Source organism: Perca fluviatilis, chromosome 24 (assembly GCF_010015445.1).
Source record: "Perca fluviatilis chromosome 24, GENO_Pfluv_1.0, whole genome shotgun sequence".
Lineage (NCBI taxonomy): Eukaryota > Metazoa > Chordata > Actinopteri > Perciformes > Percidae > Perca > Perca fluviatilis.
This window is the reverse complement of record NC_053135.1, coordinates 14,420,009-14,446,096: the sequence shown is the minus strand read 5'-3', so window position 1 is coordinate 14,446,096 and position 26,088 is coordinate 14,420,009. Positions and strand designations below refer to the sequence as shown.

The following is a 26,088-nucleotide window of genomic DNA, read 5'->3' as shown; positions in this document are numbered from 1 at the left end:
GGAATTCTGCAATAAGAAGAAGAATCACGTGACCTCGGGGCCTCCACAGTCTAGCTACTTTATTGTAGTGAGGTGGACACTAATATAGATTTAGTAAAATTATATTTTAGAAACAGCTATGGATATAACGTTGTACCTTATAGCTGCTGCCATCCTCAGTGTCCTGATTTTGTTTGCGTTCAAGTTGCGGAGGAAAACACAGGAAAGTAAGGAGCTAGAGCTAACGTTAATGTTACATTGGTGAACTAGCTAGCTAGCTAACGTTAACGTTAATATTAGCTAGCTAACTATTAGTATAGCTAGCTAGTCGTTAACAAACTGTAAAGTTAACGTAACGTTTCGACACAGTGTCGTATTTTGACATTATAATAAATATTTAAGTAGTGAGAGGAGACATTCAAGCTGAAATCTTTTCCGCTGTAACGTTAGTTAATTTTTTTCTTTGCGATATTAGGCAACGTCAGCTCACAGCTGTCTACCTGTCATCAACTAGGGAGGCTGCAGTTGTTAAGCTGAACGAGAATTTTTTTTTTCCTCATCTGACTACAATTTTACTGGAGACACACAAGTGATTGAATCTTTATTGAAACTCGTAAACTCAGTTACACAATACGAAGTTTACTTTGTTCTTACATTAAGTGAAAAGCCTTACTGCAAAGTTGTTATATTTTATGCATATGATACCTAAACTTAATGTATTCTGCGGCTACAGGACTGGGCAAATGCCTAATTTGCAAATTAGGCAAATGCCTAATTTATGATCAATTCATAAATTCTGATCTAAAGCCATATGGCTTTAGATCAGAATTGGTGGCAATGATGACATCCTTAGCTGAAACCTATTCAAAGAAAGATAAAATGTTGCGTTTTTTATGTCTGAAGGTTTTTTACCTAATTTTATGAATGGAGAGAGAGAAATCTTATCAGGGTAAGGACAGGGATGCACCAATCTCACTCCAGTTCTAGTGCCCAACCTCAGGGTATTAACTAATGCCCTGTACTGATCTGATATACAGATAGTGCTTTTTTCCTTTGCAGTCTTAACATATGTGTATTGCATAGACCATACATTGCATAGACCATGACATATTTTGCTATCTCTCCATGCTCAGTTGATGAGGAGCAGCGGAGGGATGTTGTCCAGGCAGTGGGGCCCCCTCAGCGGGCAGCCGAGGAGCGAGGTGCCGGTATGCCTCGCAGGAGGAGGAACCTCGCAGCAGTGATGGCTAACAGAAGACCACAGAGAGAAGCTGTGGAACAGGGTAAACACTGTCAGTTATAACTTTGTTTAAAGGAGACCTATCATGCTCATTTTCAGGTTCATACTTGTATTTTGGGTTTTTACTAGTAAACAACAACTGCTAAAGTGAGTCGTTCAAAATCTTTCTTTTTAGTAAACTGTGTACACAAACAATGTTCTCAATGCTCGAGTTCATGTGTACAGCCCCTGGTGATACTTGGAGCAAAGTTTCACGTAGTGTCGAGCCTTCTTAGTGTTTTAAAAATAGTGATTTTGATGCTATCATAGTAGTGCCCCTAGCTCTCCCATTCAAAAGGCCATTTGACCAAAAACGAGAATACGGTAAATCTTAAAAGTGGCGTTTCCATTCTAATTATGCTTTTAAACAAAAGTTTGACTGGGGTACATTCACAAAAAGATCCTAGGTTGCATTTTGGCGAGAGTTAAGCTTTAAAGCACAATCAACGTTCAATTAAGGCAACTTTTTGCATCAGATTATTATCTAGCTCAAGCAAGGCCAGTATTTATACAAACATACTTAATCTTTTATACATAAAAATATCTTTGCAAATAAAGTCAACAAAGCCATACTTCTGAAAGTGTAGTTATTTGAGAAGATTGTTAAAAACTAGTGTTGTGTTGTTGGTGAAAGAGTCGTTCAAAAGATTGAATCTTCTGGGGGAACGAATTGAACCAAATCACTTCCTGAAAAGATCCGTACATTTCTCAGTTCAGTTGAGCTCTCAACAGCTCAGTCAATAGCGTCCCACTGCAGAGCTCCAGGCTCAGGCCCACCTCCGGTGCTGGAACCTGAGGTGTCACTGAGTGACTGATTCAAGTCATTCCTTCACAGGAGGAATGGCGTGTGTTTAAGACAGAAAATAGACAGCCGATTGGGGACGGGTTGCGAACATTTACTGGAGCTGCAACGAGTCTCTGTAACGGATGTATGTTGCCAAACTCTATGTAAAATCACGTAACGCTATTCTAAGGTACCGTCTATGTGCTGCGTTTTTCCTTAGCAGTGGTTAGCTAGCAAATAAGCCCACTGACGGCAAGGTTATTGTTCATATTTTGGCACAATGTTTAGTAATGACAGTATTAGTGGTCATATTCAGTGAAAATGTGATCTGAGATGCACATTGCAAAATGTATATGGAATTGTTCATTAGCTACGTATGATATCTGTAAAGCTGAACGAACTCGCAGTAGTAAAACAATTTTTATTCTGATCCAAAGATCAGATTTCTGTGAGAGAAAGGACACTATATCTTCGAATGTAATTGTAACACATATGATGCTCTTAAGAAATGATTGCAAATAAAGCAAAATGTTGCTAAAAAGGAACAATACAAGGACCCTGGAACTGATGCACCTAAATGAGAAGTTGTATTAATGATGTTTGTGCTTCTTCTTCTTTGGGATAATCAGATGTATGAAAAAGACATACAGTCAAACATGCAGAACTTCTATATCAGATGCTACAGAATGAGTGAACTGACTCCGTACTCGTATATCAACATTTGGAAGATTTATGGGCCCAGTGTGTGACAGGGAAACCAAGAATGGAGTCAAAGCAGAACCGAACTATAGGGTTCCTACATACATAAGTATAAAAAATATTTACATGGAAATCAAAATATGACAAACTGTCTTCAAGAGTTGCAAGTGCATCACTTACAGAGCAAAATTATTGCTCCCATCTCAACAGATGAAGTTTTGTGATACATGTAATCTGTGATGTTTAAAAAAAAAAAAAAAAAGAATGTAACATGTGGGCTGTTGATTTCAGAGGAGGATCATGTGGAGGAAGAAGAGGGGGAGCAGCAGAACTTTCAGCCGACCGCGAAAGTTGGAGCCAAGAAGCAGAAGAAGCTGGAGGAGAAACAGGCCAAGAAAGTTCAGAGAGAGGTAAGGGGTCCATACTTCACACTAACACCTCTTTTACACCAATGATTAGGAGTGGACTAGGGTTATCTGACCCGTGTTCAACCTTTCTTTTGTCAATTCAAACCAAGCCAGTCAACACGGGTTAATCCCCTGTCACAACTTTTTTGACTGAGGTTTTTAAAAAAGTCTGAGTGACGGACACAGAAAAGGTTCTGGAGCATGACGTCAACATCTGGGACACATTTAGGAAAAGGGGAGAACATTTCTCTTGGTTTGGTAACATTTAAAGTAAAGCTAGGCTTTCCTGTTGGCATTCCAACTAATGTTTAAAAAGAAGGAGAGAAAAAAACAAAGATTGTGCGAGTTAGGGCTGCACAATTAATCGAATTTTAATCACAATCACGATTTTGGCTTCCCACGATCAAATTTGCGTGATGGAGCGATATTTAAAATGCGTCATTCCGTTCGTAGAACAGTTTTTACAAAAGCCAATCTAGCGCTCCATAAACCACTGTCTGATCACATGTCTCCATGAGCCAATCCGAGCTGTTCCCTGCCTGCACCGCGCAGCTTAGTTTCTAGATGTAGACAGTCACAGAGGACAGAGTAACGTTAGGAAAATTCCACAACAGGTAGCAGTCGGTCATCATAAGCCGGTCACAATGTTTACCAGTTTACCAGTAAACGCAACGTTTTGTCCCGTCTGTTGTTTTTCAGACAACAGCAGTGACCAGTGCTAGTTTGTGTCTTTTAGCTCATAGCTTTAGCAGCAGACTGTTGGACGTGCCGCTGTTGGAATCCTACAGTGAAATACAGACACACTACGCTGTTTAGCAGTTAGCATTTTAGCCGTGTTTAATCCAGTTACTACTGTGGCTAACGGTAGGCTAACGTTACCTGCTGTGTAACGTGTTATTAGTGTTTACTAGCGTGACATTCAGCGATGTTTATGTTGCCTCTAACGTGGGTTTCGGAGCATCAGAGCGCAACGCAGACATGTAGGCAGTGTAATGAGCCACAGAAATCCGCGTAGCTATTTCTTCTGGTATTCTTGGCCTATTTCTCCTTCACAGTATCCTGCAATAAAGGAGGAATGTAGCACAATATGGATGTATTAGTAGGAATGTAGCACAATATGGATGTAAAAGCAGTTATAATTATATAATTATGTGACAATAAAATTTGTTTTGGCTAAAATCAACAAATAATCGTGATAATTAATCGTGATCTCAATATTGATCAAAATAATCGTGATTATCATTTTGGCCATAATCGTGCAGCCCTAGTGCGAGTCATCGCTCGCTCTGAACAGCCGGCTGCAGAAGTGTGTCTCGGGCGTGCCAGAGAGAAAAAGAAAGCGGCGGTGCTTTGAATAAGAGAAATAAAACTTTTTTTCTAATGGTTTTTCTGGTGGTTCTGATCAAAATCTGTTTTGTTTTTTCAAGCGTTTTAGGGAGTTTTCACACTATAGTTTGTTTGCTTTGGTCCGAATCAGTTGATGAGTTTGTAAACTTGGAGCGGTTTCCCCTTGATTCAGTTTTGTTTTACACCTGGAAAAATCAAGCGTACCAAAATGGCACTGTGTTAAGCTAAACGCTAAAGGGGGAAAGTTGCAGTTTTTTTCGGGCGGGTAACTGCGGACCTCCGGGTACTGCTGCCATTCATCTGTATGTACGGCAGTACAGAAGTACTAGCGGTAGCTAGCTAGCTAGCTTGATTGTCATAACGATGAACAAGACATTTTTAGGTGACCAAATGTTCCAGTTAACTTTGATGAAGTAAAAGTTTAGGAAGAAAACATGGACAACACCCAAAAACAAGTTCACAGCTATTAAAATGCACACAGGGCCATGGTTAGCATTGCTAAGCCTCTGTCATGATTGACAGAGGCAGTGCCCCTAAAGCATCACCTGCTTTATTGTCAATTCATGACCAAAAAATTAATGGGACCATAATTTACAAAATGAATATCCTACTGTATTGAAGAGGACTTGAAAGTAGTGATTGAGGTCATAGCCTTATTATACATTTTTTTTATTGAGGTAATAAATCAAGTGAGAAGTAGGGGCATTTTCCCATAGACTTCTACAGAAACAGATTAGATAGAATGCAGGTTTAAGGCTTCCCTATTGGCTTTATTTCTCAGGCCCGAAAGGTTCATCCATTGTTTTTACAGTCTGTGTAAATGTAACTCAGAGATTGGCAACTTCATTTATTGTTTCTGGTCATGTGTGAAGCTAAAAAGCTATTATTGTGCATGCTTTGTGTGTAATCTTTGGTGCTCCTATAGTGGTACATCCTACAGCTTTCCATCATAAAGCATCACAAATGTCAACAACAAAAGGCTATTCAGTCTACTGACTTTTGCCGACTTTTGTCCTTTGAATCAAGGACATCGCTCCAACAAAAACGCCACGGCACAATCTTGTAATGGAGTGTATTCTGAATGAATACCTTACATGTGTGCTTTGCTCCTCACTGAACACATTCTATAGTCTGGTAATGAGGTAATGCCTCCTCCCTCATCTTAATTTGTTTGTGACCCGTTTCTATGTACGGTGGATGCCTCTCTTAATCAGTAACGTTAGCCTTACTATGCTAGCATACACTATGCCTCATGGTCTTATTTGCCGCTTAATTTCTTCCTTACTACGGACGGGTAGTAGCTCCCGCACCTCGAAGTCTTGTTACATATCCATGTTGTTCTAATCCTTAGTCATTCATCAGTCGTTTTTTTAATGAGCTATGGCTCCCTGTTACAATTGCGCACACACATGCATTGCAACCAATATATACTTTTACTGCCCTAGCAAATCACTCAGGTCAATATCATTCGTTTTTCCAACCCACCCTCTTTAATTTAGCAGCTGGCTAGTTAGCTAGCTAGCTTGCTAATTCCACCAAGATTTAGTGCTACACTGGTTACAGAAAATGAGCAGAACAAAGTTGTCGCTCATCTGGCGATAACAGTGTGCTTTTCTACACTGTGACAACAATGTGTGTATGAAGCATTAATTAATCAATACTCAGTCCTTCTGACTGATATGACAGTGTACATTGTTTTCAGTGTGCAACGATGAAAAACACGAAGAACAGTTGTTACTGGATGTAACTTTAACTTCAGCTCTATGGGCAGGTGAGACTGCTCCAGGACGCACAAGAGATGTGACCCATGACCAGATTGTCATAGTTGGTAAAAATGCAGCGCAGTGACGATACAGACATTTCATACACCACACCTCACTTCAGTCCATCGCACCCCTCTATGAGCTCTCGTCTCCCTCTTTTAATCAGTCTCTTATTGTTGTTGAAAACAGCTAAAGGATCATTTTCAGAGAGCATATTTTTATTTAATATAGGCTATTTATTTTAAATTTTTCATTTACATGTCTTCTATCCATCCATTCATTCATCCATCCATCCCTTGCTTCAAAGTCTTCACTACATATACTGTATGATTCTGGACATACATGGATGTGAACTGCAACTTCACTGGTTGGTGGAGGCATACAACCGCAAGGCAGTAATTCTACTTTTTAGTATTTCTAGTACAGCAACTTTAAATATTTAGTTACAGTGTCTAATGACAACCTCAGCTCTCTGTTGAGGTTTTAAAACTCCACTGTGAACTGGCCTGAGTTCAACAGTTTGCCGTATCATCCAGTGTTGTCATGTATTGCATTGTATTGCGTTTTTTTATTTCCAGGCTGAGATGGAGGAGAGGGAGGAGAGGAAAAGGATGCAAGAGCTCAGAGAGCAGGAGAGACGTCAGGATGAAGAGAGAGAACGACACCTGGAGCAGAAACAGGTTACACACATTCACCAACGGTTTCCTCCCTGTGTTTTAATACCAGGAAATGCTGAGACTCTTTGGTGATGTTTATTCAGGAGGAGGAGGAGCGTCACGCTAAAGAGGAGCAAGAAAGACGAGAGGAGGAGGAGTACTTAAGACTTAGAGCCTCCTTCATCATAGAAGACCAGGGAGAAGAGGAGCAGCTCACTGAGGACCAGGTCACATCTCTGCTGAGCTCAAATCATTTTAACATTCCATATTCTCTGTATTTTGTCTGTAATATATTTTAAATAAATGTTTTTGACTCTCAGTCACGCAACCTGCTGCAAGAATTCATACAGTACATTGAGGTAAGAGCTGACAGACTCTTCACACTCCAACCTATACTGAAGTATTTGAATACAGTGTATTTTACACTTTCTCCTTTGTCCTGCAGAGCTCGAAGGTGGTTCTCCTGGAGGACTTGGCTTCTCATTTTGGGATGAGGACACAGGATGCTATTTCCAGACTGCAGGACCTGTTAGCTGAAGGGTCCCTCACAGGTTAGTGTGACCAGGGCAGATATGTATAAAGCTGAGCCGAGTAAACGGAGAAACATGAGCTCTTTTTCTTTGAATAAATGGCACGCAGAAATTATACGACTAGATATGTAACATTCAAACTTTAATTAGGTATTACAAACACTAAGAGTAGCCAATCAGAAACAGCTAGCAATTTAACATTCAAATCTATTTTTCTTTCAAATCAACATCTATAATCAAATTGTTCCAACCGAGAACAAGCTGGCACTTATCAAGGGGTAAAAGCAGAAGGATTTACTGCCGAATGGTAATAAGTTTACAACCTTTGAAAGTTAGTGAGAGCCCTGCTTTAATTATTTTTGCACAGAACTCTTACTCAGCAATGATTTGATGGACTGTCAAATTGATGACTGAAACCATAATTTGAATTACACAACTGAATAACAGAGAAATGCAGGGAAACGTATTTTGTCTCCACCAAGGTGACCTAAACAAGCGCACCCAGTGAAAAGAGATAATAAAGAATACATGACAGGACTTCACATGATAACATTCACAACTTGGATACATTTTTCGGTGGATCCTTATGGACTAAATGAATATAAATAATTGAGGAATGACAATTATTCAGACTTAATGACGCTTCAAAGTTATGAAGCTGCCACGTTTTTCAGTCTCATGTTTACTATGCTAGTTATTCAATCTGAAATTTTTTTTACTGTATTTCTGCAAAATTAACTGAACAACCTAAATATGTAAAATCTAACTATCATAACGAGGTGCAGCATGCATATGTTGACAAAAGTTTAAACATATAATAACATGCTACACAGCTAAAGTAGGCAACGAGTGGGGGGGAGACACACCTGCAGCCACACCAAGCCAGTGACAGGCGATTAATTTGGACTCTGCTTTTATTTGAAGTTTTTTTATGCTTAGAAGAGTATATGTTTGCTATCGCCTGCCCTTGCAAGTAAATAGCAGAAAAAAACGTTCGGAGAAACGCAACCCCACATCGCGCTGTCTTTTGAGGAGGTGTGAGAATCCTGTACAGTAAACGGTAACATCACTGCCTCTATCGCTTCCACAAGAAAGTTTTAAAACACCAAACACAAGCCCTGAACTGCCCGGGAGTTTGAAACGGCTAAATGTTTGCCAAACAACAACGCACAGTCGATATCTCTCGCTTGTCTCTGACGTCGGCAAAAAAAGAGTTACGATACACCCTATTGTTGTTGTGAATATTTGGTTTAAACTAGCCTTCAAACAAATGCCCCCCCCCCCTGACGGCACCTCAACGCCCCCCTTTCCAAAATATTGCTTCCAGCGCCCCCAGTCATCTTCTTAACGCCCCCGTTGAGAAACACTGCTGTGACTGGAGTTTACAAAATGTTAAAGGGTTTGACAACTTAAGGCTGGTTTACTTATGCTCCATTTCTGCTGCAAGAGATGATCCACTTTCATTCCAGTCAGTGTGCTGATGTCCAACAACAGAGTGTCTGACTCATGGCTCTTTTCTCCACATCTTGCATCTATGAAGCCTGAAATGTATATGAATGCCTTTCTTATTGGAGATCTGTGTTGCAGTAGAGTGAATGCTACGGTTTTCCTACAACTAATATACACATGAAATATAGATACAAAATAAAAACCATACATGTGTACAGTCATTGAAACCAGATAAACATCTGTTACCACATTGATCAGAAATTAGCTCCAACCATGTTTTCAGAATGCTTTAAAATACCAGAAATGTCACAACTAGTGCTGAGTTGATAAGTCGATCAACAAAGAAGTAATTGGCTTTAGCATTAATGGCAACATCACATTCTTCTCACATGTGAGCATTTTCTTTTCTTCAGTACAAATAAATATCTTTTGGTGTTAGACTGTTGATTGGACAAAACAAATGTCACTTTGGGCTTCAGATTTTGTTTTTATTCAAAAAAATCAATTAATTGGGACAAGAATCCACATCTTTGATTAAGAATAAGTGATAGTTGCATCCCTAAAAACAATGCCACAGATTTATGTTGGAGTATGACAAGCAAACATCAGAGATCTGTGAAAATGCAGCACTGATGAACTGGGGAGGTGGATGAAATTGCAGGCTACATTAAACCATAAATGTCATCTAGACTCCATCCCACTTCACTTCTTCACATAAAAAACTACCTGGTTCGGTCAGTAGTAGTTAGAGATGATGTAAAAAGTGCCGTTTCCGTCCTAATTATGCTTTTAACCCTTGTGTTGTCCTTCGGGTCCCAGTGACCCGAAGGACAACACAAGGATTATGTACTTCCGTTTACTTTGTTGAGAATTGCTCTCTAAACCCTGTTTCTTTTAAAGTAAGTAAGTAAAGTTTATTTCTAGAACACATTTAAACACAGTTTAAGCTGACCAAAATGCTGTACAAACAAGAACTAAGGTGCTGTATTAACCCTTGTTTAGAGAGCAATTCTCAACAAAGTAAACGGAAGTACATAATCCTTGTGTTGTCCTCCGGGTCACTGGGACCCGAAGGACAACACAAGGGTTAAATGAAAGTTCGACTGGGGTACATTCACAAAAAGACCCTAGGTTGCATCCATCTTGCGTTTAGGTCATATATCGCAATCAACTTTCTCGCACCATGCAGTTCAAGTTACGTATTACAGCCTTCACGCTTCAAAAAGCCAGTCTCTTGCTCTTTTCAATACCTTTCTTTTTCGGGGTGAAGAAGACTCCTGTTCCTGAAATTTGGATTTTGAATATGTGTGGTCCTCCATGTTTCCTTCTTCAAACTCGCAGGGGCCGGGAAGCTATGAAACCTATTAGCAGCACCTGTGAGCTTATCATGGCACCGTGAAAAGGCGAAAGGCGGAGCAGTATATCCTGTATGTCCCTTACCGGCTAACGTATTTCAAGATGGCGCATGAATATGGCGCGTTCATGCGAATGCAAATGTGAAATTTCAAACCAAAAGGAATACTTGGACTTGATGGTGGTGGTAAATATTCATGAAAAAGGACAAGTTTGTGAACGGGCAACACAGATTTTGATAATGAACAACTAAACATGTTACACACTGGACCTTTTAAGTAGTATATCCATTTCCATTTTATTGGGGCCTGAGCACTGAGTAGTGCAAAGGCCCTATTCTAATGGAAGAGTTATTTTGTTGTTAGTGTATCTCTCATGACATGCTGTATTTTGCTGTATGTTCCTTGCAGGAGTGATTGATGACAGAGGGAAGTTTATCTCCATCACTCCAGAAGAGCTGAACTCAGTGGCTCATTTCATGAGACAGAGAGGCAGAGTGTCCATCACAGAGCTGGCTCAGGCCAGTAACTCTCTGATCAACCTAATGCCAGAGAGCCGCAGCACCGCCTGATGGACACCTTACTGGTGCAGGACACCTGGAAGACAGTTTTCTTGAGACTGCTGAGGGATATTACAATCTGTGTGAAGATTGCGCTCACGCTGGCAAAGTATATTCTGGACTGTTCATCTGCTATAAGCTGGTGTTTGGTGCCCGGTGTTTTTATTTCAGGCTCAGTAGGTGTCAGACTTAATATAAATTCGGACTTGTTAGATTTACCTTAAAGTTGAAATTAACAGTAACTGCTGTGTATGACATGAAATTAGCAATTCCATTAACATTAACAATTTTAACATTGTGAAAATTAAGAAATACAGTTTGAGATTCATACTTTCGTCATATGTTTTTTGTTTGGGCCTGTTTACTGTGACATGACTTCATGACAATTGCATCATATAAGGGCTGTGAGAGGATAAGATGTACCAATTAAACATAACTTCTCACCTAACATGCCATTGAGATATCCAAAACCTATATCTTTAAATCCATCTGAGTTGATCTATGTTAGACGAGATGCAGAGTATGCTGCTATAGTAGATCTCTGCATCTTGCCACACAAGGGAAGCGGAAGGTGACGGACATCCGGCCGAAAAGAGTCATCTGGCAGAATTTCCGGCAGCACCGGAACAATTATGGAAGTGGAACATCGTGGATATAGACTAGTTTGAACAAATGTCATTTTTGCAAGGATTTATATGTAGCACAAATTACTTTGCTGTACTGAGTGTAAAGAAATATCAGACCGATGTCTAATCTGACTGTGGGTAATATTTCCCCAAATGTCATAACTGCTCCATGAATACACTTTAAATGGGTAGTAGCATTATAGTCCTGTAGGATCAGCACAGGACCTGATGTGGGACTACTATTTAAAGAGTAGAGGACAACACACATTGTGCCTTCTGTGTTCTACTCACTTGTATCATGCATACTAACATCTGCACCATAAAAACTAATAAACATAAATGTATTAAACCGGTTAAATAGACAGATGTTATAATCTACTTTCTGACTTATGAAGCAATACATATAAGAGTTCATACACTGATAACAGGCACATGAGGCATTTAACCATAAGTTAGCCTTTGTTGTTATAAAATCAGTATGGTTTGGTCTCTTGTCTTTCTGTTGATGAAGTTAAATTGAATCCACAAGCGTAAAACAAAGAGTCAGTCTTAGAGGCAGATGTATTTCAACTGGATGTCTCCTGATCTTTATCCTGTCCTCTCTGACTCGGTTTTCCCTGAGTTAGCTCCCATGTGGAGGTGGCTCCTCTATCCTGAAAAACAAGAAAAATGTATCAGTCCAGTCGTAACTCAAATTGTGCAATATACAGTTTTCATTTCGATGTGAGCCAACATAGCATACCTTAATCAGCACACCCAAGGGTGCCAGGTCACTTCTGAGGATGTCACAAGCTTTGAGGAGAGGGATTCTCTCTGGGTAAAGTCCAAGTTTGTTGGGGGATCCAGCGATTGGACCATCCTGACGAGCAAGTGCGAATGCTCGAACTTCACTTCTGAAATGAGTCAGCTTCTCCACGATGCCCTCCAGACTTCCACAACTACTGATCACATCAGCCTCCTGAATATGACGGTAGAACAGCACAGGTAAGGAAATGTGTCAGGAACAACAGCTTCTAATCTGGACTCCTTTAAATATCTGGTGATATTCTGCATTTGTCTTATTGTCAACAAATCCAATATGCAGAGCCAAACCAACAATGAATGTATCCTACTAACAAGTATTATGTGTGTACCAAAGCCTGATTTATCTTATTCCTCTGCACCAGAGCTCCATTGTTGTCCAAAAACTATTCAAAACACACTGAGACACACTGTTGCACTGGGTGGCATGGTCTCTCATTACCATGAACAATTTATTTTGACTCATAGCAACATACACCCTCCTGCTGCCAGTTGATTGAATCTTCAAAAAATAATGTAATGTAAATGTTATCCCTGAGCTCTGACCTTAATGTGCAGCAGATCAATCCCAAACACATCCAAGACATCTCTGATGTAACTGACCATCGCTCCGAACACTGCAGGGCTCCGAGCCACTCCGTCAGACTGAAAAACACACACACACAATTCCAGCAAGGACTCAGTGTTTAAAACATTACACAAATACATTTGGTGCCTCATTGTGTTGTGCAATAAACTGTTTTATTTCACAAAACCTAGATAGATTAAGCCTGGATTTCTCAGTTATCCTGGCTATATTTAGCCTTTACTCAGCAGAGGCCCCTAAATTACCATGTATTTATTTATTATATTTATTCTGTGAAGCTACCCTGGTCCTGACCATAAGAAGCTACTGCTCACTCTGTGTAAAGTATACACAACGCATATTCTCCATTTTAGCATCAGTAAATCTGTGATTGACATTGCAGTCGGTTGAAGAACGCGCATCTATGCGAATTACTTAATCCTGGCTCGACCTATCGCACCTCCTCAGCCTGGCTTGGCCCTCGTAAAATGCACATAGCCAGGATGCACTAATTAGACTAGGACTAGGTCAAGCCTCGCTTCATTGGTTATAGTGGATTTATCAATTCTGCTTTTGTGAAATAGCCCCCAGGTTACTACAATATGAACACGAAGAGGTACCACTTGTTACCAGATGGCATTTGTTAAAATAAAACACTTATTATGAACACTTAACTTATTTGCCTGATCAGCACGTCTTCTCATCTAAGTTGCATGATTTAAGAACTTACCAAAACCATATTTCAAAAGTTATCATTGCGCTTTGTTTACCAAAATACACCATATCGACTTATTACAATCATCGACATTGGAAGTTTACAAAGAGTGAGTGAAGGCGGCAATATACGTATACCATATAGATTTGATTAAAGTGGCCTATAGGAACTTTCAGTTTGTGTTGATTCTACGACCTTTGGACAAAAGGGGTTGTGTTTTCACCACACTTGCTGTCGTAAAGCAGGTGTAGAGCTAAAGCATTAGCAAGAGTTTGTTGTAGCAACCAACGTAATAATAATAACTTATATTATATAGTGCCTTTCGTGAAACCCAAGGACGCTTTACACAAGTTAAGGGGGACAAAAAGAAAATGGTAAGCTAACACAAACACGGACTGAAAAGAAATAAATACTGGGTGCTAAATAGAAGGGGGGGGGGGCACAATTTCATGTATGCTACTGACGTACAACCACATCGTACGCATTGTAAAGTACAGACCTCTCAATTTCAACATTTTATTTATTTAGAAATTTTACATAATCGACAAAATAAATCCCATCCCTCTTCCCTCCCAAACCCGTCCCTACAACCTATTAAATCAAATAATTATATATTTTTTACACTGCACTGTAACTCCATCTGCACCGCAGCTCTGTGCGCAAGTGTGTCAGAGCCGAGCCCCTCCCTCTGTCAAGCTTGCAGAGAAGAGAACAGAAAAGCTTGCGCTTATGCGCTCTTAGGTATCAAAACTTGGCACGGACTGATTTAACGTGAATCGGTACTCAGTGGTACCGACGTAATTCGGTCAGCACCCTAAAAAATACAGACGTAATTTGGTCGGCGCCCTAAAAAGTACAGAGTTCGGTACCCAACCCTATCCACTACTGGTAAGATAGTAATAACCTTTGAATGAATAGCAGAAATAGTATAATAATAATACATCATTTATACTTTATTAATCCCGCAAGGGGAAATTCCAATGTTTTCACTCTGTTGTTATTACACACAGGTCTGAATTACACACACATGCTCAGAACCTATACATGCACTAATAAGAGAGATGTCAGAGTGAGGGAGCTGCCCATGGAAAGGCGATCCGAGCAATTGGGGGTTCGGTGCCTTGCTCAAGGGCACCTTGGCAGTGCCCAGAAGGTGAACTGGCACCTCTCCAGCTACCAGTCCACCACCATACTTTGGTCCGATGGGGACTTGAACCAGCAACCCTCCGGTTCCCAACCCAACTCCCCACAGACCCCACAGACCCCCTTTAAACACAAATGTGTTACCAGGAGTGAGGACTGTAACCTTTAGTCTGTCCATGTAATTCCAGGAGTCACATGTCAGACGCAGTGAGTTACCTTAGAAACAGGCTGAAGTTGGCAGTTTCCATGATAAACCAGATTCATCACAGCACTAATGGCTCTTGGGGTATCAAAGTCATCTGCCAGTGCGTTCACCACACTGTATTTAGTCTCAGCCAATCTGAAACACAAGAAGAAAAGTCCTCATCTGAAAACATGAATAGAATAAGAAATAATCATTTTGTATTTACTTTTCATTTTTGAGGGGGAGGGTTACCTATAGAGTGCATATGGCCCTCTTGCCGTGAAAACAGACTTCAAAAACACTTGAAACGAAATGTCTTGTCTCAAAAATTCCGATCCGCCATACTTTATGTAGGAAAATTATTAATAGTTTAAACAGGCCATGACACTTTGGACTTTATTGGGCTAAATGGGCATTCTGATATCAAGCATGGTTCTTACAAAACCGCAGTTTGTTTCGTCCAATTTTCAGACCGTTTCATATTTTAGTGAACGGAACGTTCAGAGCTAGAGTGGATGAGATCACACCTCGGGTGGGGAGGAGCTGTAAGATCCCCTGAAAATGTTCTGAACACAGATTTAAAAAACTGGGTCAAAATGTAGGAAAACTTGTGCCGCAAACAAGCGGCAACTTCAGGCCCTGAAAAAAGAAGCCAATGGCTCTAGTCAGATTACATAAAAGTCTATGGGGAAATTACCCCATTTCTCACTTGATTTATTACCTCAATAAACATTTGCCTAACAAGTTTTTGGTCTCAAGCGCTAATTTCAAGAATTTCTTAAAACAGCATGATGTTCATTTAGTAAATTATGGTTCCATTTCTTTTAAAATAGATGATAAAGCAGGGTATGCACAGCACTTTTTTGACTTCATCAGAGTTGAATGGAACATTTTGGTAGCCTAAAAATGTCTTGTTGAGCGTTCCATAGCACCTTGTCAACCAAAGCTAGCTAGCTAGCGCTAGCGTTAGCTGGTAATTTACGGGGAAAGTCTGCTAAATTTTTAACCAGCTGTGTGTACTGCCGTACGTGCAGATGAACGCCAGTGCCCGGATCTGTGACTTTAGAGATTATGATGTAATATATATTTCTTTTATCTGCTAAGTACATTTTACACATACGTGCCTGGGGACCAACTCCAGTTGTAATGCCAGTACCTACCTTAAAGAGTTACCTAGCATGCATGTTTTTATGGTGGGAGGAACCCCGAGCAACTGGAGGAAACCAATGCAAACACGGGGAGAACATGCACACATAAAGGCCCTGCCTGGACCATGCTGCCATATTGGGATGGACAAGCCGCGACTCCTAATACATGTATGTCTATCGAGGGAGGAGGTCTAGCCACAATTAAAATCATCATTTCTTGCTTAATTTCCAACCGATTTTCAAGCGGGTGCTTTGGTACAAATGTCAAAATGCGGGTTTTCACCAAAATACCCTATCTTGTGAAGATAGTAACAGTAAGTGGCTTTAAAGTGCCCATATTATGAAAAAAACACTTTTTCTGGGATTTGGGGTGTTATTTTGGTCTCACTCTGTAGCTGAAACAGAAACCAGGTGAAAAGAGGATCTGCAGCAGTGAGAGAGAGCTGTGCAGTACAACAACAATATGGTGTTTTTTGAAAATTAAACCATGTAAACCTATTCTGGTACAACCTTAAAATACAATTATGAACCTGAAAATGAGTATAATATGGGCGCTTTAAGCCTTAATATAATTTAAACAGGTAATCTATACAAAATTTCACCCCCCTGTACAGTTGTCATGATGGGTGAAATTATCTATAGAGACCAAAGCAGCTTTCTCCAGAGCCAGAACAAAATAACTGAGGCCCAAATCAGACCAAAGATTCGCAAGACTAAACCATTTAGGAACGTTGCAGGAAAAAGTTGGAGCGGTCAAAACTGGCCCGTCTCAGCCCGGGTCAAGCAAGCTGATGGTTTTGCCTGTGACTCAGCTTGTCAAGTTGCCAGTGACTGGTTTTAGAATGTAAGGGACGTCACTTGTTTCAATCATGGATGTAAATAAAAAAATGTTTTCAACAGCCAATAGCGAAGTCAGCTGGTCAAGTCAGTTACAAATTGTCAACTGAATGAAATGGCAGAATTTTGGACAGAGGCTCAACGAACGTTCGTGTGCACGGTATATGATTTAGCAAGCTTGTAGTCTATATCCTTCACATTCCACTTCTGGGATTGCTCCAGTGCTGCAGGAAATTCCGCCGGATGCATGTATTTTAGTTTCCTTCCGCTTTCTTTGTGTTAGAATTTTAATTTGGTGGATTTATGAGGACTATTGTTGACTGCTCCTGAGATCTCTGCATGGTAAATTGAGACAGCTATCCGAGTTTTCTCTTGCACGACTATTTTGCAGCGGCTCTGTGCGGAGTTTAGCACCGCCCATGACAATTGTGATTGGTTTAAAGAAATGCCAATAAACCAGAGCATGTTTCCTCCCATCCCCGAATGCTGTGTGGAGTAGCCAGACTCTCCTTCAGAGGAGGGCCTGGCAAAGCGAGACTAGCGAGCTAGAGATTGACTGAAGAGAGGGAGCGGCATCAAAACAAAGCAGTGAATCATTTATAGGCTACTTTAAATGCTACTTTAAATGCAACTGTAGCAAGTATGACTCTAATCACTATCCTCATTCATATTTTAATGATGCCACAAATGATATCCAGCTACAAAAAAGCCTGAAATTCTCATCAACAGGCAACAGTTGGTTCAAGCTTGTCGACTAGCTGACAAGCTTGCTTTCCATTAGAACGTTAACGTTAAACATGTTAACGTTAGAGAAAACAATTATATTGTTGGCAGATAACGGCTAATGTCAGTGATTGTGATTGGCCAAATGACATGCGTGAAGTATCACCAAAGATTTTTTTATTGTGAAGAAGACCGCAGTAGGTTTTTGAAACTCCCGTTTATGGGAAAATTGTACCCCCACCTACTCACCACCGCCCAAATAAAAACTCTTCGGATCTACATGATTCACATGGATGAAATTTTCCCATTCAAAACGGTGATTTTCGCCGAAAAGCGAAACACTATCTGTAGGGATCATTTCCATAATTTTGTCAGACACTTAGAATAACAATCTGAGTCTGTTAGTGGCTAAAACAGCACTTTTAGATATGAGAGATATGAGATACAAATACAATGAAGACAATCCAAAACATCAATGAATTGATCAAATTGTGGAGGAAGTTACTACCTCTCCCAGAGAACAGCTTCCTGTACAGGTGTACACTGCAGCTGACCCTTCATGTAGGCCTTAGCATCGTGGATGAAGGTGGAGATGGTGCCCAGAGAGGTCCGAGCCTCCAACATGCTGCTTTCACTGTAGTCTATAGCTGTGGAGACACCCCAAGAAATCATGAATGCTCTTCTGTTCAATATTTAAAAATAAACATCTTACTGCAATAAATGTCACACAAGACACGGCCTACATCCTTCACCATTACTGTGTAGAATATGGAAGCTGAAGTGTGCCACTGTGTTAATTACGTTAAACATGAATTGCCTGATATTAGAAAAACAATTGATTTTGCTTTTACATTATGCAGTTCCAAAAATATAGGTTAAAACCAATAAGGTTAAATAATTTTATAATAAATTATGAATACATTTAGTTTTTTGGATAGGGATTCAAATGTATTTTTTTTAATGATTTGATTTCTTGATTGCCTTCATATCACATTGCACTGGGCAAAAGCACAGAGTGAAGAAACCAAGACATTCCAAAAAAAAAAAGAAACACTTATTTTTCCCACCTGATCTGTATTTGGTCAAAAGACAAAACATCCTAAATTCACTGGCAGAGTAAGACTGCAAGAAATCCTAATTGAAGACAAGAAAAGACAGAATTACTATTTTGACAAACTGCAATTTACAATGGGGAAGATACAGAGATTTATTCTTATAGTTACTCGATAAGTGATGAATAATTCATGATGACTTTACCTTGATGGTGACATAGTTCTTTAAAGATTTAGACATTTTCTCTGCACTGCCTTTTAGGTGTAAGTGTCCTAGAACCATAACAATAAACCAGGTGAACATTTTAAAAAACAGAAACACTAGGATTGGCAATCTTTAGAGAGGAAGCCACTTGACTTGACATATTCTCCATATGTCAAGCCAAGTGGCTGTGGTTGTGCAGTGTTCAGAGTTCTCACAGAGGTTAGTTGAAAAAAGAATACAGGAATATACTTAATTTTTAATATTCCCTTGGTTTCTAACCACTGTGTAAAGAAGTCTTTCTGGTGAACTGGCAACTGCAATACAGAATTCACACAACACAATTTATTAGATATTTAGGAACAATAACAGTTTGAGAGTTAGGATTTACCTGAGTGGAGGAAGTAGTTTGCCCATTGTCCACACTGGTGATAAGCTTCACTCTGAGCAACCTCATTCTCATGGTGAGGAAAGGCCAAGTCAATACCTCCAGAGTGGATATCTAGCTGACTCCCAAACACTGAGCTGAAACCGCAACAGAGAAAACAACACAAAAGACTGAGTCTGAAGAGCATGCAATATAATTATTAAACAGTCTATTGATTATTTCCATGAATTGATAAATCTGTAAAATGGCAATCACAAGTTCAAAGAGACCATAGCGATCTTTTACAACTGCAAATGTTTGTTATTAATTTTACAATTATATTAAAGGGTAACTACCGTTTTTTTTCAACCTGGACCCTATTTTCCTATGTTTTTTTGTTGAAGTGACTGATGGGTAGCCTGGATGCCAGCCGAACTTAGCCCCGCCCACAACATTTGAGGTCGGGAAGTTCGACTAGAATCTGAGTATGACCACGTCAGGTTAACTGATGGGAACAACAATCTTTGAAATTAGTCCAGTATTAAGCAAGATCGCTGCAGTCAGCAGCCGCGAAACAAGCTACAATGTAAGTTAATAGGGCAATTGTCCAGCTTGTATTTACCTTAACAAAAGTGCTCGTTTTGTCACTGACAGGCTCAGATTTATATTGTAATTGTCTGACAACATTATGAAAATGATTTCTAAGGAGGTCGACCTTTCTGTTAAAGAGTAAGATCCTTTTTTTTTAACATAAAATCATATGCGAAATTTTGTTCGCTAAAGCCACCAGACTCCACGTAAATAAACAGTAATTTTAGCATTGTAAAATACACTTCATTCAAAGTCAACAGAAACTAAATAAAAATATGGAAAGCCGTTTTAGGTCGTCTTTCCATCACAACTCTAGTTTTGGTTGAAATAAACACATAGTTTACCAATTTACATGAAAAAATATGTTGGCTCTATACAACTAATATGCTAAAAGTATTGCTTTTTAAAATGGAGTACGTGGGTTTAGTGCTAGCGACTTCAGAGCGGGGTCTGATTAAACAGAAACATCTCAAAGAGGTTTTAAAGGTCTATCTCTGAAAGGATCCTTTCCATAATGTTGTCAGACACTTAGATTAATCTAACCCTTTCAGTGGCAAAACGAGCACTTTTGTGAAGGTATACAAGCTGGTATACAAGCTGGATAATTGCCCTATTAACTTACATTGTAGATTGTTTCGCCGCTGCTGACTGCAGCGTTCTTGCTTAACACTGGACTAATGTCAAAGACTGTTGTTCCCATCAGTCACTTAGACACAAAAACATAGGAAAATAGGGTCCAGGTTGAAAAAAAACGGTAGTTACCCTTTAAAGAGAGAAAATGATCAACCTTCTACTTGATTAATAAAAAAAAGGCTATTAAAATTGCCATGAATCAATTTGATGTCAATCATAATATGGAAAAAAAATACTGCATTCACATTTTTCTTTACAGCCTGAACACTGTCCATGACAAGTTAATACACTAGGCTTATAAGTGCTCAGTTGCCAGTTTTTTTAAGTACACATAGCTTAAACTAATTCAACTCATTGATACCAGCAAGGTTAGTCTAAATATTAGGAACACCTCTCAGCATAACCTAATACAATCCAAAAGCAGCACAAACTGCAGCCTCCAAAATGATCATAGTTGAATCAACATCTCTCCAAAACTGTTTTAACAAAAACTGAACATTCTTACAGGATTAGAGTGCATTAGCTTTAGCTAGGTAGACCTAAAAAAAAAAAACATCAGCGGAGTATAAGTTTGCAGTACGATTGTCTCTGTCGCGATGCTCTATAAGACTGCGCTTATCTGTAATAAATCAAATTCACAGTTGCATATGAGTTGTCCTGAAATCCTTTCATATTATTCCCATTTGTTCAGTACCACATTTTTTAGGCCTTTCAATTAAAGAAAAGGAAGCATTTGCTCATAGTAATTCATTAACATTTTAGGCGCATAGATCTTAATTAAGAATACAGTTCTTCAAGTCTTTCTTTATGCATTGAGGGCATGGTTATGTTGAACCTGCATCCTCAGAAAGGCCCAAGGATAAACTCAGCGTATAATATAAGACTAAATAAAGCAGACAGGTGTTGTAAATCCAAACCTAGCGATGGTAGAGCATTCAATATGCCAGCCAGGTCTTCCTCTGCCCCATGGAGATTCCCAGTATGGTTCCTGAGGTTTGGACTGCTTCCAAAGAGCAAAATCCCTTGAGTCTCGTTTATTTGTGCTGCCTGTAGAACCGTGCAGTTTGTTGTCCATTAGTAAAGCCAACATAGTCTGCCTAATACAGAACAAGCAGTGGCAGTTATCACACTGTTTCTCAAAAAAACACATTTCAGAACCTTTAATGGCCCACTGAAAAGTGAGCAGAACTCTGATTGACATTTTGAGAAATTAAAACTGAAAGATTAGCTGCAGAGAATAATATTCTGTTATTACCGAGTCATTATTATAATTATTTTAGAGTTGAGGGCAAAACTACATTAACACAACTTTAAAGTCTGTATCTGTATCGACAGATATAAGTACTTCTCCTGGTGGGAAGAGTTCTCCCATAAAAGTCTCACATTTGGAAAAAATAACAGCACTCCGCTCTATCAAATGCCTCTTTAGCATCCAAATAATTGTCCTCAGTGATACAGACCAGGGGCCGAATTACAGAAACTTCTTAACATGCAGATCCTATCCTAACTGTTGATAAACATGGTAATTAGGGTAAGGACCAAATTTAGAAAAATCTATTTGGGAAACAAATGCCTGTTTCTTGTTTCTATTGTATGTTTCAATGTAGGGTAGGTTTCAGTGTGTTTAGCTTGGCGAGATAAGCATCAGAGTAGCATCAGTTGCTAGGTAGCAGACGTAAAAGTTGATAACCAATGTTGGATTGAGTATTTCCTAGTCTCGTATAAGGTCTGGCTCCACCACAGATACATTTTAGGAAAGAAGAAAAAATGCTCTGGGCTGTTTGCATTTCATTACATAGATATAAAACGGTACATATGACATGCAATTTTGACTTGCCATTCCGGGATCAACCATATGGCGTCAAGTTTTAGAATTTCTGCATAGGAACCTGTGGTGAAAGAGGCTCATGTTGTCTTTATAATACTTGTATTTCTCTACCAATACATCAACAATGTTTTTTATTCAAACTAATGAGTGTAAGGCAACCGTGCCTGTCTAGAATGAACTAAAAACAAAGATTTTGGTAGAATTTTGATTATTATTGCTCCAAGAGAACAAATCATGTGTTCAATCATGAAGATAATCTCATAATTATGCATTATATTGCAGACAATATTTTTTCAATTTTACCTGAACTTAATATGTAATCACTGTCTTTGGTATTCTAAATGGCTAATATACTACTTTAAGCAATTTCTTATGTACAAATGCTAAATGGTATTATGGCCTATAGGCAGGAAATTACAATCAGACACCCAAGAGAGAAACAATCTACTGTAATATATTAATATTTGTCAAAAATTGCAAAAACTGTGCCTCTGCTAGATAGTCTCATGAAGGAACTTGTGTGTGTTTGCACCCCGCAAAAAAAAAAAAAACACCACATAATATATTAAATGAAGTTAACTGTACACACAATACAGTAACGTGAACTATTTAAATTAGCTGGATACGTGGTTAAACGAAATTTGCTCTTACCAGTGTATCGCTGTGTGTACTTCGTCTATAGCAATCCCTGCCAGTCAGTTCCAAAACATCCCAGTTAGAAATAGTAAATGCCAAAAACATATTCCTTGTAAACATTTACAATCATTCGCTGAAAGAACCAAGCAGGCCTAACATTGCGCCAGATGTCAGGCTTTATCCTGGAAATGTACTTTCATTGATCCAGACTAAGTATTTCCTAACCTGACATAAGATAGGATGAAGGGAGAAAAGATAGGATTCCTAAAGTTAGATAGGGTTTGCTTTGGGAAAAATCTTTCTCCAGGAAGTTTCTGTAATACAGCCCCGGTCCTCTTATATGGCTAAATGACTGACACTGACTGAAGCAGACAGAAACACTTACCAGGTTCTCCCTGAGAATCCACAGCTCCTACAAATTTGCCATAACGATCACCAATGGACTGGATGTCAAAATACACATCACCTACAACCAAGGCATTTCACAAATGTTGAATCAGGTATTGTGGGGATACAGCCATTATTTCATAGGGGAAATAACAAGAATTCCTAAAGTTACTACATATTCACCTTCTTTTGTGGCATAAGCGTGTCCATTTTTGATGATCCCCTCAATAAACGCGACAATATGATGCACATTTTCAGTGACTCTTAAATACACTGCAGGAGGAATCACCTTAAAAACAAACAATGACAGAATAGTACGTTTATAGATAAACACATGTCACAGTAGCCCCAGTTTGTGCCTCACAGCAAATCACTTTTTTCATTTTTCCTGCATTTATGGTTACACTTGAATTAGAAAAATAATAATAGAAAATGAACTTCAGGACATGACAGGTTCATAACAAGATTTACTTAGATACTACCTTTTAAAGACATGTTAATAACTGTCACAAACTTTTATATCCTGTCAAAAAAAAAGTGACAACACAAATCAGCTTGGGAAAGCGTCCTTAAAGTGCTCATATTATGCTCATTTTCAGGTTCTTAATTGTATTTAGAGGTTTTACCAGAATAGATTTATGCGGTTTAATTTTCTGAAAACACTGTATATATTTGTTGTACTCCACATTGCTGCAGCTCCTATTTTCACCCTGTGTGTTGAGCTCTCTGTTTTAGCTACAGAGTGAGGCATCTCACTTCCGTACCATCTTTGTTGGGAGTCGCACATGGGCAGTAAGTACTGCTAGCTAGTCAGTTGCAGAGTATGAGGCATGCCATGCTACCAGCTAAGCGAGCATAATAACTGGCTGGACTACAAGAGAGCTGTTTGGAGCAGTTTGTGAACAGTGTTTTCTGTTGGAGATGGTAATTGCCTTTGGGGTGGACTTTGTGCTTTTTCACTTTGTAAAAGTGCACAAAAAGATATATAACACAATGAAGGAAAGGGGAAAAGCCAAAAAGCACAATATGAGCACTTTAACCACACTGAGTAAGTTAGGTGGAGACAGAGCTGAGACTCTACTTGAATAAATTCAACTAAATTAATTAGTTAAATGCGAAGATGAATGATCTGTTCCATTGAATCAGTGTAGGCGCTGATACTGACCGATTAAGCGGATTGAGTATCAGCAAGATGTGACATATAGTTTCCTTGCCAATGTCATTTTAGAATTCTGTATCTCCACTACAATATTTTTGTTTGATTTTAACAAAAATTGTGGCCTTTTTCCATGTTATGTTTAAAGGTGCTCTAAGTGATGTGATGCATTTTTTGGCTACAACATTTTTCGTCACATACAGCAAACATCTCCTCACTATCTGCTAGTTGCCTGTCCCCTGAACACACTGTAAAAAAACGCGGTCTCTGAAGCTCATGCAGCCTCTGTAGACAGCCCAGGCTCCACAAACGGCAACACAAACAAACTGTGCCAACCTGCCCCACGAACCATAACAAACCGTGTTCCAGCCAATAACCGACAAGAAGGAGCTGGTTGAGCCATCACTGCAGCAGCATTAGCACATAGGCTACTTCCACAATGCACGTTCATGACTCAACCAACTCCTTCTTTGTCGGATTAATATAGGCTGGAACTGATATGGTCGTTGTTGCCGTTTCATTGCTGTACTACAGAGGCTGCATGTTTTTTACAGTATGTTCAGGGGACAGGCAGCTCGCGGATAGTGAGATGTTTGCTGTATGTGACAAAAAATGTTGTAGCCTAAAAAACGCATCACATCACTTAGAGCACCTTTAAATGCGCTATTCTAAGAGTGTCTCACACAACTTAATCTAAAATAATTTATGTCATTCTTGAAGCAAATTAAATATCATACATTAGCATTGACCTAATCACACACCTTTAATGACAGCATATCCCTCTTGAATTCATCCTCATACACTGTGGCTATGGTGGTTGGGGAAACATTTTCCTATTAAACAAGAGAAGCACATTTTCTGAATAATGCTTTCAACAGATCAAAAACAGCGGTCATAAGAATCATTAATTTTAAAACACTCTTGTGATCTTACCTCCCAACTTCTTTTGATAATTTTGTCATCAATGTCAGTGATGACCATGGCATGGATGACAGTGATTCCAAACAACCTGGACAAAATCCTCTGCAGGATATCAAACCTGACATATGAGCTATGACAAGACACAAAAGCCATTTAGCTCAAACACATTTTACAATCTTTGGCTTACATAAAAAAAAAAGAAGTGTTTATATCATTACCATGCATGACCCAGGTGGGCATGGTCGTATACGGTGGGTCCACAGCTATACCTGTAACACAAAACATGTAAAATGCTGTGTAACTTAGGTTTTATGCATACGGTGTAACGTTACATTTGTCATATAATGATATTCCGTACCAGGTAGCTACTCTCTCTCTTTTCAGAATGAGAGGCTCCTTTTGTTTGGTCAGGCTGTTGAAAGTCTTTAAACCCGTGGCAAACCCGCTGGGTCTCACCCATTTATTCCCTGAAACACTGCTACAGGGTCCATTTGAAATGAATTTGTCAGTATTGACTGACTGAGCTGTATTGAAAACGCCGCGGATGAGCTTTGCTTTCCATAACACCGACCTTAAGTACCTCCACATGGTGAGACCTTGTTATGAATGGAGCCACATGCGCACTGATACCTTAGCCTTACTACTTGACTCGCACAAAAACAACAGGGACGTCACTTTGCAGCTAATGTAGCAACAGAGCCCCTTTTATAATCAACAAACTAGGCGCTATTTCGATTTCAACGACCGTTTTCACGCGCATTTACAGTA

General features: G+C 39.4%; 2 protein-coding genes across 3 annotated transcripts; one reads left to right on the top strand and one right to left on the bottom strand.

The window, feature by feature from the left end:
* On the top strand, positions 1 to 11,789 carry LOC120554074 (DDRGK domain-containing protein 1-like). Of its 2 annotated transcripts, XM_039792675.1 has the most exons (9): positions 1 to 206; positions 1,113 to 1,262; positions 3,033 to 3,151; positions 6,837 to 6,938; positions 7,019 to 7,141; positions 7,235 to 7,273; positions 7,360 to 7,465; positions 10,657 to 10,860; positions 10,894 to 11,789. In XM_039792675.1, the coding sequence occupies exons 1-8, from the start codon at positions 119 to 121 to the stop codon at positions 10,815 to 10,817; spliced, it is 888 nt and encodes a 295-aa protein (XP_039648609.1). In that variant the 5' UTR covers positions 1 to 118; the 3' UTR covers positions 10,818 to 10,860; positions 10,894 to 11,789. The 2 variants fall into 2 exon arrangements, with proteins under 2 accessions (XP_039648609.1, XP_039648608.1); XM_039792674.1 differs by having other exon boundaries at positions 10,657 to 11,789.
* cars2 (cysteinyl-tRNA synthetase 2, mitochondrial) lies at positions 11,481 to 26,088 on the bottom strand. Its single transcript, XM_039792665.1, has 15 exons — positions 25,679 to 26,088; positions 25,539 to 25,589; positions 25,333 to 25,450; positions 25,161 to 25,232; positions 23,427 to 23,532; positions 23,242 to 23,322; positions 21,310 to 21,439; positions 19,193 to 19,326; positions 18,805 to 18,872; positions 18,615 to 18,681; positions 18,056 to 18,194; positions 14,872 to 14,995; positions 12,779 to 12,877; positions 12,174 to 12,389; positions 11,481 to 12,084 (listed from the first exon to the last, which is right to left on the bottom strand). The coding sequence occupies exons 1-15, from the start codon at positions 25,906 to 25,908 to the stop codon at positions 11,998 to 12,000; spliced, it is 1,722 nt and encodes a 573-aa protein (XP_039648599.1). The 5' UTR covers positions 25,909 to 26,088; the 3' UTR covers positions 11,481 to 11,997.